The 12,899-nt window shown below is 40.9% G+C and overlaps 1 protein-coding gene across 1 annotated transcript in view; it reads right to left on the bottom strand.

Annotated features, from left to right (window-relative positions):
- CD109 (CD109 molecule) overlaps positions 1 to 12,899 on the bottom strand; it is a 538,537-nt gene that overhangs the window by 207,028 nt on the left and 318,610 nt on the right. Inside the window, exon 21 of the mRNA XM_030199046.1 lies at positions 12,043 to 12,261. Within this exon, the coding sequence (XP_030054906.1) occupies positions 12,043 to 12,261 (219 nt within the window). The remainder of the gene's footprint in view (positions 1 to 12,042; positions 12,262 to 12,899) is intronic.

Below are 12,899 nucleotides of genomic sequence, written 5' to 3'. Positions count from 1 at the left end.
TAAACTGTTGTAAGCCACATTGAGCCTGCCCGTGGGTGGGAAATTGTGGGATATAAATGCTATAAATAAATAAATAAAGTGTATTTTCACTATTTGCATGCCTAAATGGCGGCATATATGGAATTCATTTAGGATTCAGATGAGTTCTTGTTGATATTCATTATGTAGAATTGAATATGGTGCATTATAGTGACTGGGATTTATTACTCTATACACAGTCTGAATTTAATTTAGTTTTTGCTTTCCCCATATAATTGTTGCACTGGCACACTCCACACTACAGGAGCTAATGATGTGAAGGAAATTGGAATGATTGTTCCTACTGAGGGTCAGGTTCATTTGTAATTGATTTCTCACATATCAGCAGTTCAATTGTGGTAAATGAACTGAAAGCTCAAAGAGATTATTTATATTTGATCTGAATATTAATTTATATAATTATAAGGAACAAATTTTCATATTCAGAGATATTTTAGGGAATTTTCTCCTCTTTGGATAAAAAGTATGAGCAGAAAGTGCTTCATGTACTGGTTTCATCTTGCCTGGACTACTAACATGGTCTTGACTGGTCTGTCACAATATTTATTCAAGCATCTTCAATCAGTCCAGAATATGACAATTTGGGTCCTTTGCCAAGCAAATAAACATAGAACAGAGAAACATGAAGGTAGATAAAGACCATATGGCCTATCCAGTCTGCCCATCCATGCCACTTACTCTCCCTTTCAATCCCTTAGAGATCTTATGTACTTGTCCCAAGTTCTCGAATTTAGATCATGTTTTGTCTCCACCACCTCAACCAGTACACCGGTTCCATAAATTCACCACCCTTTCTGTGAAGAAGTATTTCTTCATGTTATTTCTGAGTCTATCCCCTTTCACCTTCATCCTAAGCCCCCTTTTTACAGAACTTCCTTTCAATTGAAAGAGACTTGCCTCTTGTGTGTTTATGCTGCATAGGTATTTACATGTTTGCCATATATAGCCTCTCCTGCCTTTCTTCCAAAGTATACATATTGAGATCTTTAAATCTGTCCCCATATGATTTATGACAAAAACCACTGACCATTTTAGTAGCAGCCCTCTAGACTGACTCCATCCTGTTTATATCTTTTTTGAGGAAGCTGGCAAAAGAATCAGTTGGACCGCTAGATGACTGAGGAGTAAAAGGGGCAATCAGGGAAGACAAAGCTGTAGTGGAGAGATTAAATGAATTCTTTGCTTCGGTCTTCACAGAGGAAGATTTGGGTTAAATACCGGTGCCAGAAATGGTATTCGAAGCTGACGAGTCAGAGAAACTTAGTGAATTCTCTGTAAACCTGGAGGATGTAATGGGGCAGTTCTACAAACTGAAGAGTAGCAAATCTCCTGGACCGGATGGTATTCATCCCAGAGTACAGATAGAACTGAAAAATGAGCTTGCAGAGCTATTGTTAGAAATATGTAATTTATCCTTAAAATCGAGCGTGGAGGGTGGCCAATGTAATGCCGATTTTTAAAAAAAGGTTCCAGAGGAGATCCGGGAAATTATATACTGGTGAGTCTGACGTCGGTGCCGGGCAAAATGGTAGAGACCATTATTAAGAACAAAATTACAGAGCATATTCAAAAGCATGGATTAAAGAGACAAAGTCAACATGGATTTAGTGAAGGGAAATCTTGCCTCACCAATCTACTACATTTCTCTGAAGGGGTGAACAAACATGTGGATAAAGGGGAGTCGGTTGATATTTTGTATCTGAATTTTCAGAAGGTGTTTGAGAAAGTACCTCATGAAAGACTCCCGAGGAAATTGGAGAGTCATGGGATAGGAGGTAGTGTTCTATTGTGGATTAAAAACTGGTTAAAAGATAGAAAACAGAGAGTAGGGTTAAATGGTCAGTATTCTCAATGGAGAAGGGTAGTTAGTGGGGTTCCCCAGGGCTATGTGCTGGGACCGCTGCTTTTTAACATATTTATAAATGACCAAGAGATGGGAGTAACAAGTGAGGTAATTAAATTTGCTGATGACACAGTTATTCAAAGTTGTTCAATCGTGGGAGGATTGTGAAAAATTACAAGAGGACCTTACGAGACTGGGCATCTAAATGGCAGATGACATTTAATGTGAGCAAGTGCAAAGTGATGCATGTGAGAAAGAGGAACCTGAATTATAGCTATGTCATGCAAGGTTCCACGTTAGGAGTCATGGACCAAGAAAGGGATCTAGGTGTTGTAATGATACGTTGAAACCTTCTGCTCAGTGTGCTGCTGCGGCTAAGAAAGCAAATAAAATGTTAGGTATTATTAGGAAAGGAATGGAAAACAAAAATGAGGATGTTATAATGCCTTTGAATCGCTCCATGGTGCGACCGCACCTTGAATATTGTGTTCAATTCTGGTTGCTGCATCTCAAAAAAAAGATATAGTGGAATTAGAAAAGGTGCAGAGAAGGGCGACAAAAAAGATAAAGGGGATGGGACGACTTCCTTATGATGAAAGGCTGAAACGGCTAGGCTCTTCAGCTTGGAGAAAAGACGGCTGAGGGGAGATATGATAGAGGTATATAAAATACTGAGTGGAGTGGAACAGGTAGATGTAAATTGCTTGTTTACTCTTTCCAAAAATACTAGGACTAGGGGGGCATGCAATGAAGCTACAAAGTAGTAAATTTAAAACGAATTGGAGAAAATATTTCTTCACTCAACATATAGTTAAACTCTGGAATTCATTGCCAGAGAATGTGGTAAAAGAAGTTATCTTAGTGGGGTTTAAAAAAGATTTGGATAGATTTCTAAAAGAAAAGTCCATACGCCATTATTAAAATGGACTTGAGAAAATTCACTGCTTATTTCTGGGATAAGCAGCATAAAATGTATTGTACTGGATTGGCCACGGTTGGAAACAGGATGCTGGACTTGATGGATCTTCAGCCTTCCCAGTATGGCAACACTTATGTACTTTATAATGGAGGAGTAGCCTAGTGGTTAGAGCATCAGCCTTGGTATCCAGAGGTGCACAGTTCAAATCTCACTGCTGCTCCTTGGGATCTTGGACAAGTCACTTAACCTTTCATTGCCTCAGGTACAAAATTAGATTGTGAGCCTGACAGGGAAATAACCAGTGTGCCTGAATGTAACTCACCTTGAGCTACTACTGAAAAGGTGTGAGCAAAATCAAAATAAATAAGTTGTTTTCTGCTGGATTTAAACGTGTTTATTATTGTTTCCCTGCAGTTGAATATGGACAGTAAATCTGTAACATCTAGGAAAAATACCATGGAGCTGAAGCTTACAAAACCTGATGAATGTGAAACTGTGTGTAGGAGTCCATAGGAAGTTACCTGTCTCCCTTAATAATATTCCTTCATAAAGCTACCTTAAATCCCACAATATAGAGCAGAGAGTGCATAGCAGGGAGAGTGTGGTCCAGGCAAGCACAGCTAAATCAGAGAGGCTCAGGGAAGACATGATGCATTCACTAAATATCCCAGAGCAAGCAGTGGCTTCCCCAATGTCTGGCTTAATAGCAGACTGTAGACTTTCCCTCCAAGAAACTTGACCAAACCTTTTTTAAACTCAGACACACCTAAACAATCAGTTTTTCAGGATACCCACAATGGAATATGCATGGGAGAGATCTGCATAGAATGGAGGTAGAACATACAAATTTATCTCATGCAAATTCATTGTGGGTATCCTGAAAATCTGACCGGTTAGGTGTGTCTGGGTTTAAAAAAGGGTTGGACAATTTTCCTGGAGGGAAAGTGCTATTGAAACACACATTGGAGAAGCCACTGTTTGCCTTGGGATTGGTAGCATGGAATGTTGCTACTATTTAGGTTTCTTCCAGGTACTTGTGACCTGGATTGGCAACTGTTGGAAACAGGATACTGGGCTAGATGGACCACTGGTATGACCCAGTATGGCTACTGTTATGTTCTTATGGGTTGAGAACTCTTGAGCTAGACACCAGTAGGACATGGTCCACCAAGTAAAAGGTTGCACAAGGATAAATCAAGGTATACATATAAAGTAGCAGATATGAGTTTATCCTGTTGGGCAGGTCTTTATCTGCCATCATCTACTATGTTACTATCAGGCTTATTTTCGAAAGAGAAGGGCGCCCATCTTTCAGCAGAAATAGGGAGATGGGCGTCCTTCTCCCAGGGTCGGCCAAATCGGCATAATCAAAAGCCGATTTTGGGCGTCCTCAACTGCTTTCTGTCGCGGGAACAACCACAGTTCACGGGGGCGTGTCGGAAGCATAGCGAAGGTGGGACTGGGGCATACCTAACACATGGGCATCCTCGACCGATAATAGAAAAAAGAAGGGTGTCCCTGATGAGCACTTAGGCGACTTTACTTGGTCCATTTTTTCTTACAAACAAGCCTCAAAAAGGTGCTCAAACTGGTCAGATGATCACCAGAGGGAATTGGAGATGACCTCCCCTTACTCTCCCAGTGGTCACTAACCCCCTCCCACCCTAAAAAAAATAAACTTTAAAATTATTTTTTGCCAGCCTGTATACCAGCCTCAAATGTCATACCCAGCTCCCTGACAGCAGTATGCAGGTCCCTGGAGCAGTTTTAGTGGGTGCAGTGTACTTCAGGCAGGCGGACCCAGGCCCATCCCCCCCACCTGTTACACTTGTGGTGGTAAATGTGAGCCCTTCAAAACCCACCAGAAACCCACTGTACCCAGGTGCCCCCCTTCACCCCTTAGGGCTATGGTAGTGTTGTACAGTTGCAGGTAGTGGTTCTTTTTTTTTGGGGGGGGGGGGGCTCAGCATCCAAGGTAAGGGAGCTATGGACCTGGGAGCAATTTATTAAGTCCACTGCAGTGCCCCCTAGGGTGCCCGGTTGGTGTCTTGGAATGTCAGGGGGACCAGTGCACTACAAATGCTGGTTCCTCCCAAAACCAAATGGCTTGCATTCGGTTGTTTCTGAGATGGGCGTCCTCGGTTTCTATTATCGCCAAAAATCGGGGACGACCATCTCTAAGGACGACCATCTCTAAGGTCGGCCTAAATTTCGCGATTTGGGCGTCCCTGACCATTTTATCAAAATGAAAGATGGACACTCATCTTGTTTCAATAATACGGGTTTTCCCGCCCCTTCACCGGGATGTCCTGCAAGGACGTCCTCAGGAAAACTTGGGCGCCCCTTTCAATTATTCCCCTCTATGTAACACTATTTATCCCTCATCAAAAGCTGAGCGTAGTTCAGTAAATATAGCTATTAGGATGGTTTCTGTACTACATCCTGGTCGAAAGTCTGACTTGTGAGTGTGTGTCAAATATGAAGATTATGGTATTATCTGAATTATCAAACATTTGAATTTACTATTGTTTGGTTTATAAACATGTATGTTCCAGTCAAACAGAAGTTTTCTAACTATGTAGATCAATCGGGTCTGACTAAATATGTTCTCCCTGGGAAAGGTTTGAAAATATCAGCATCTCTCCAGATAACATAATTTGGTGGTATATCAAATCTTTTAGTTCTAAAGGGAAAGGCAATGTTTATTAACCTCTGAATTGCAGCCTACAGTATTAATGAACTTTTGAGAAGAAGTGCTTTATTAAAGACAGTGAAGCCATTTCATTAAAATGGTTAAAAAAAAAAAAGTATGAAGACAAGCTTGTTAGGAGGAATAAGAAATAGTTTTAAAAAAAATCCTGAAAAACCCTATGGTTCTGAAGTACTTTGGAAAATTCTGCTTCCCATCTAAATTGAAATGCATCTGTTCAAAATTCTAACCTTATTCAAAGGAAATGTATATACAATGTAATGCAACCATTGTTAACACACTGCAAATAATAACCATACACCAGCTTAGGTCCTAATTTCAGTTTCTGGCAAAAACAGGGCAAAAAACGTGCAAAATTCCAAAAGTTAAGTTTGTTTGCAGAATCAAGACATCTTTGCTTAAAGTTTTATTTTACTACAGCTTCTAGAGGAAAACAAAAAAAGATCCAAACAAAAACATACAGAAGCACTGTGGAACTCTTCCCAAATTCTCATATTTAGCACTTTTAAACAAAAGACTTACTGTGCTTTTTGCACAAGCTATCGATTGTGCAATTATGAAGCTGAGCCCAACAGGATCTGGATTTAGCTCACCCCTTACAATCGAAGGGCTGCTTTTACTAAACCATGCTAGCGAATCCTGCACGGCAAATGTGACACAACCCATTCAAATTGAATGGGCTCGGCACATTTGCCACATCAGGAATCGCTAGAGTGGTTTACGGGGCCTAAATTTGTAACTGAGGTAATGGACAGTTAAATGACTTGCCCAAGAGTAGTGAGTAGCAGAGAGATTTTAACCTGGTTCTCTGTCTGCTGCCTAACCATTATACTTGAAGGAACACCATCAGGCTTATTTTCGAAAGAGAGGGGCCTCATCTTTTGACACAAATCGGGAGAAGGGCGTCCTTCTCTCAGGGTTGCACAAATCGGCATAATCGAAACCCGATTTTGGGTGTCCTCAACTGCTTCCCATCGTGGCGACGACCAAAGTTCCCGGGGGCGTGTCAGAGGCATAGAGAAGGTGGGACTGGGGCGTACCTAACAGATGGGCATCCTCAAGCGATAATGGAAAAAAGAAGGGCGTCCCTGACGAACACGTGGCCAACTTTACTTGGTCCTTTTTTTTTTTTTACAACCAAGCCACAAAAATGTGCCCTAAATGACCAGCGGAGGGAATGGTCCCTGAAGCAGTTTTAGTGGGTGCAGTGCACTTCAGGCAGGTGGACCCAGGCCCATCCGCCCACCTGTTACACTTGTGGTGGTAAATGTGAGCCCTCCAAAACCCACCAGAAACCCACTGTACCCACATCTAGGTGCCCCCCTTCACCCGTAAGGGCTATGGTAGTGGTGTACAGTTGTGGGTAGTGGGGGTTTTTTTGAGGGGGGGTTGGGGGGCTCAGCACACAAGCTAAGGGAGCTATGTACCTGAAAGCAATTTATGAAGTCCACTACAGTGCCCCCTAGGGTGCCCGGTTTGTGTCCTGGCATGTCAGGGGGACCAGTGCACTACGAATGCTGGCTCTTCCCACGACCAAAGGACTTGCTTTTGGTCGTTTCTGAGATGGGCATCCTTGGTTTCCATTATCGCCGAAAATCAGAAACGACCAAGTCTAGTGACGACCATCTCTAAGGACAATCTAAATTTCAGGATTTGGGCATCCCCGACCATATTATCGAAACGAAAGATGGACGTCCATCTTGGTTCCATAATACGAGTTTCCCTGCCCCTCCATCGGAACGTTTTGCGAGGACGTCCTCAGCAAAACTTGGGTGTCCCTTTCGATTATGCCCCTCCATGTGTACACCTACTTTGTATTTACAGAATAGTGCTTAGGTAAAATTTGTGTAGTTATACACGTATGTGAATGCGTGCATGTATAAATGCCATCATTATAAATATTTACACACATTATCAGCTTGTAATGTTATCATCTATGTTATAGTATTACCCCCCCCCCCCCCCCCCCATGGCAGCAATCTTATAACCAATTTCAGCATGTAGAACGCATAGGTTTGCTTAAAAAAAGGAACTTATAAAATTGTCCTTGGGGTGTACACATGTAAAAATTAGGTATTCACAAAACATAACACCTACGTTATGCAAAATATATGTAGCATTCCAAGGGGTAGAGAATGAGTGGAACGGTCTAACTCTGTGAAGCAGTTTTCAGGGAAGCAATCTTATAAAAGGGGCATAGGTGAATATGCTGCCTTTATAAAGCAGAAAAACATTTAAAAATACCATTTATATGAGAAGTTATGAAAACAAGACCACATTCCAACAATGCAGAATAAAAAGCTTTTTTACCCTTTGTATTGTTTTTGCTTTTAATAATTATTAATAGTTTACTTTTGTGCTTTCTTAGCTTCACCCAGTTAGGTGCCTAATTAACTACCTGCTCTACCCCTGGACCTCTCCTGTACTAACTGGATAGCGCCATGGTGATCACAGGCAATGTTCAGTGGCAATAATCAGCTGAATACTAGCAAAAGGCCAGGTCAGTGAGATTTAGCTGGGCAGGAGCCTCTACTGCCCAATTAAACTCTTTTAAATATCATGCCTTGGGTTTTACTATTTACTACTACTCATTTCTATAGTGCTACTAGATGTACACAGTGCTATACATACATATTATATGAGATACTTTCTCTGTTCCTAGAGGGCTCACAATCTAAGTTTTTTTTGGTACCTGGGGCAATGGAGGGTTAAGTGATTTGCCCAAGGTCACAAAGAGCTGCAGTGGGAATTGAACCCAGGTTGCCAGGCTCAAAGCCCATTGTACTAACCATTAGGCCATCCTTCCACTTGCCTAGGAGTGGCCTAGTGGTTAGGGTGGTGGACTGTGGTCCTGGGGAACTGAGGAACTGAGTTCGATTCCCACTTCAGGCACAGGCAGCTCCTTGTGACTCTGGGCAAGTCACTTAACCCTCCATTGCCCCAGGTACAAATAAGTACCTATATACAATATGTAAGCCGCATTGAGCCTGCCATGAGTGGGAAAGCGCGGGGTACAAATGTAACAAAAAAAACCGTACATCCCTACAACCTAGCTGATACCTAATACGGTTTCCTTTTCCAGTCTTAAAGATCAGGGTAAGGTTTTTGAATCTAGCCCCGTAGGGTACTGGTACCCAATACAGTTTTTGTAGGATGGGAGTAATGTGGTCCTGTTGCTTGCATACCTTTAACATTTGTGCTGCAGGTTTCTGAATTAAAGTGGTTCAACCCTTCACTATAAGATTATAGGGAAATAACAAACTCAAATACCAAGAGGACTGACAACTAAAAAAAATCATCACATCCTCGTCCCCAACTGAACCCTACCAACTAATATAAATGGGTTATATAAATGCCAGATCTGTAGTTAACAAAACTACGACAATAACCGACTGGATCACAACAGATAATCTCGATTTTCTATTTATATGTGAAACCTGGATCCATGACCTCAAAGATCCCATAATTTTAGAGCTATGCTCTCCAGGGTACAAAATTACTCACTGGACAAGGCATGGAAAAAGAGGAGGAGGCATAGCTATAATCTATAGATCCCAATTCACCGTCACAACAATAACTGAATCCATACTTCCCCAACTTTAAATTGCTGCAGTTAGAATCAACCACCCAAACCTGCAGGACCACCTAAGCCTCATCCTGTTCTATAGACCACCAGGCAACTGGCAAGACTGCCAAACACATTTTATGGATTTCATATCGAACACACGTGTTTCTACCCAAAATCTTCTTATAGCAGGAGACATCAACCTTCACCTTGAGGATTCTAACCTTACAAACGTGTGTGAATGCAAAGACTTCCTCCAACTATGGGAGCTTCACTGGCCAAACATGCAACCCACCCATATTAAAGGACACACACTAGACATCATTACATACAAATTCTCATCAGAACTAAATCTCACACTAACAGACACAAAATGGACAGCCACACCATGGTTCGATCACTACAAAGCAAACCTCTCCCTTCAATGGCGAACAAAAGATTCACAACATAAACAAGAACTCACCTACACCACGAGAGGAAAAGTAGACCGGCTAACATTTTGGCAACAATTCTATAACAATGAATGGACAGCACCAACAGATTCACCCCAATTTCTTCATGAATGGGACAACAGATGCAAAATCATATTAGACAACATAGCACCACTTCAATCCAGAACTTCACACAGAAAAAACTCAATACCACGGTTTAATAAAGAACTGAAAGAATTAAAAACACAAGTCAGAAGATTAGAACGAGCATGGAATAAGAAAAAAAGACGACTTTGCTCTCAATGACTGGAAGCAACTACAAAGAAAATACAAATACACCATCAGACAAACTAAAAGATCATATTATAAAAACCAAAATCGGACCAGGCTACAAGGATACACATAAACTCTTCCAACTCGTAAACAAACTACTAAATACCACACCGGTTACTTCTAACAACACAGACACCCCATCAGCAAACAATCTTGCAAACTACTTTAAAGAGAAAATTATAAAGCTACGACTCATGATACCCACCAACTCAAATGATTATGCAATCCTCCTTGAGTGTTTAGACCCAATACCTGTTGAATATCCAGCAGATCAATCATGGACCAACTTTGACACACTATCGATCGATAACATCTCCCAATCGCTTAAAAGATATGCCAAGTCGCAATGCAAATTAGACGCCTGCCCTAATAACCTTATAAGATCTGCTCCTCAACAACTCAAAACAGAGCTCACGAGGCACATGAACTACATGCTTCAAAATGGTCTCTTCCCAAAGGATAAAGGAAATATTCTACTTACTCCTCTACCTAAAGACGCAAAGAAAAGTACAAGCGACCTAACCAACTATCGCCCAGTAGCATCCATCCCACTAATAACCAAACTTGTGGAAGGCGCAGTGACAAAACAGCTCACTGACCACCTAAACAAACACTCAATTCTGCACGAATCCCAATCGAACTACAGCACTGAAACAGTACTAGTAACTTTAATGAATAAATTTAAACAAACAATAGCAACTGGCAACAACATACTTCTCTTACAATTTGACATGTCCAGTGCCTTTGACATGGTCAACCATGGAATACTACTACACATCCTAGAATACTTTGGAGTTGGAGGTAACGTTCTTAATTGGTTTAGAGGATTCCTGACCACAAGATCATACCAAGTAACAGCTAACGAGGAGATTTCAGTCCCATGGACACCTGAATGTGGAGTCCCCCAAGGATCCCCCTCTCACCAATCCTATTCAATCTAATGATGATACCTCTAGCCAAGCTACTAGCCAACCAAAACCTCAATCCATACATCTATGCAGATGATGTCACGATCTACATCCCATTCAAACATGATCTAAACAAAATCACCAACGATATCAACCAAAGCTTCCAAATCATGCATTCCTGGGCGGATCCATTTCAGCTAAAACTTAATGCAGAAAAAACACAATGTCTTATACTCACCTCACAACATAATAAAAGTAAATTCACCACCATAACCATCCCAAACTTTTCCCTTCCCGTCTCAAACACTCTGAAAATTCTTGGAGTTACCATTGATTGAAATCTCACACTCGAAAACCACGTGAAGAATACAACTAAGAAGATGTTCCACTCCATGTGGAAACTCAAAAGAGTAAAACCGTTCTTCCCAAGGGCCATTTTTCATAATCTGGTACAATCAATGGTACTAAGCCACCTGGACTATTGCAATGCACTCTGTGCTGGCTGCAAAGAACAGACCATCAAGAAACTTCAAACAACCCAGAATAACGCAGCCAGACTCATATTTGGAAAAACAAAATATGAAAGTGCAAAACCCCTAAGACAGAAATTACACTGGCTCCCACTTAAGGAATGCAACGCGTTCAAGATCTGCACGATTGTTCATAAAATCATCTACGGAGATGCCCCGGCCTACATGCTAGACCTCGTGGACCTACCACCCAGAAATGCTAAAAGATCTGCCCGCACATTTCTTAATCTACACTTCCCCAGCTGTAAAGGATTAAAATACAGACTAACACATGTGACCAGCTTCTTCTACATGAGTACACAGCTGTGGAATGCACTACTAACTAACTTGAAAACAATTAATGAAATAACCAACTTTCGCAAATCTCTGAAAACCTCTCTCTTCAACAAGGCCTACCATGATAATCCATAACTTAACTCTTGCTTAACTCTTTTTTGCCCTCCTTGATCTCTTTGTAACACCAATTGTATCTATTTACCCTGGAATGGCGATGCCATAACACGTCTTTGTGAGCCACATTGAGCCTGCAAATAGGTGGGAAAATGTGGGATACAAGTGCAATAAATAAAAATAAATAATAATTATAGTGAGCACTGCAAATCCAGTAATAAGGTTATCATTGTATGGGCTGCTCTGACCCTGTTAGTTGTCACAAACAAAAATGGCAGAGATTTTGTAATTTGACTAAGTGGAAGAAATAAGTTTTGTTGTCTTGATTTACAGAAACATGGTTAGTTACTAGATGAAAGCATTGTCTGTCTTACCTTGACTAGAATCCTTTGAGTGATGGCATCAGAAGCAGCTTCAGATGTTGCTTTCACTGTTATAGGAATCTCACCCAGCTGCTTGGGTTTGATGGGAAAAAGAACAGTCAATCCATCTTGACTTGGTACAGATACAAACTGCTGGTTTTCAGTAGCATTCACATCATTGGAAGCAACCAGAATGTCAAATGCATCATTGGTGTCAAGGGTGACAATAACCTGTAATATACAAAGGATATATACTTTCATAAAATGGCAACAGAAGAGAAACAAGATGTATGCTTCATAAAATGGAAATAGAATTCAGACAGAAAACCACTACCATGCTGTTTAAGAATATACCTTCTATTTTTAAATATGTAGAAACAAGTAGGTTTGGCACATAAGTGACAGATCAGTCCAAATATATCTGAACAAAAGATATTTTTACAGTAGTCATTTATATAGAGCCAGGCTAGGTAGAGGCCAATCGAATTTCGGTTATGGCACCAAACCCACCCCCAAATCCTTTTTCTGCCTGGTTTCGGTTTTTGCCAAAAGGTTATTTTAATTTTTGTTCATTTTTTCAGTTTCTCGCACTACTCCAACCAGAGTTACACCTAATCACACTGACCACCCTTCAACATCTTCTGTCCTTCTGTGACTGTTCTCTTGTGCTTGACTGCTTAAATATTTTAAATTTAAATGCTTTACTTTTTGTCTATTAGATTGTAAGCTCTTTGAGCAGGGACTGTCTTTCTTCTGTGTTTGTACAGCGCTGCGTACACTTTGTAGCGCTCTAGAAATGTTAAATAGTAGTAGTAGTAGTAGTAGGCTACTCTTTGTATTTTATTTTTGTGTGTAACATGATTGCAAGT

This window comes from Microcaecilia unicolor, chromosome 3 (assembly GCF_901765095.1).
Source record: "Microcaecilia unicolor chromosome 3, aMicUni1.1, whole genome shotgun sequence".
Classification (NCBI taxonomy): domain Eukaryota; kingdom Metazoa; phylum Chordata; class Amphibia; order Gymnophiona; family Siphonopidae; genus Microcaecilia; species Microcaecilia unicolor.
The sequence above is the reverse complement of the archived record's forward strand: the minus strand, read 5'-3'. Positions and strand labels throughout refer to the sequence as shown.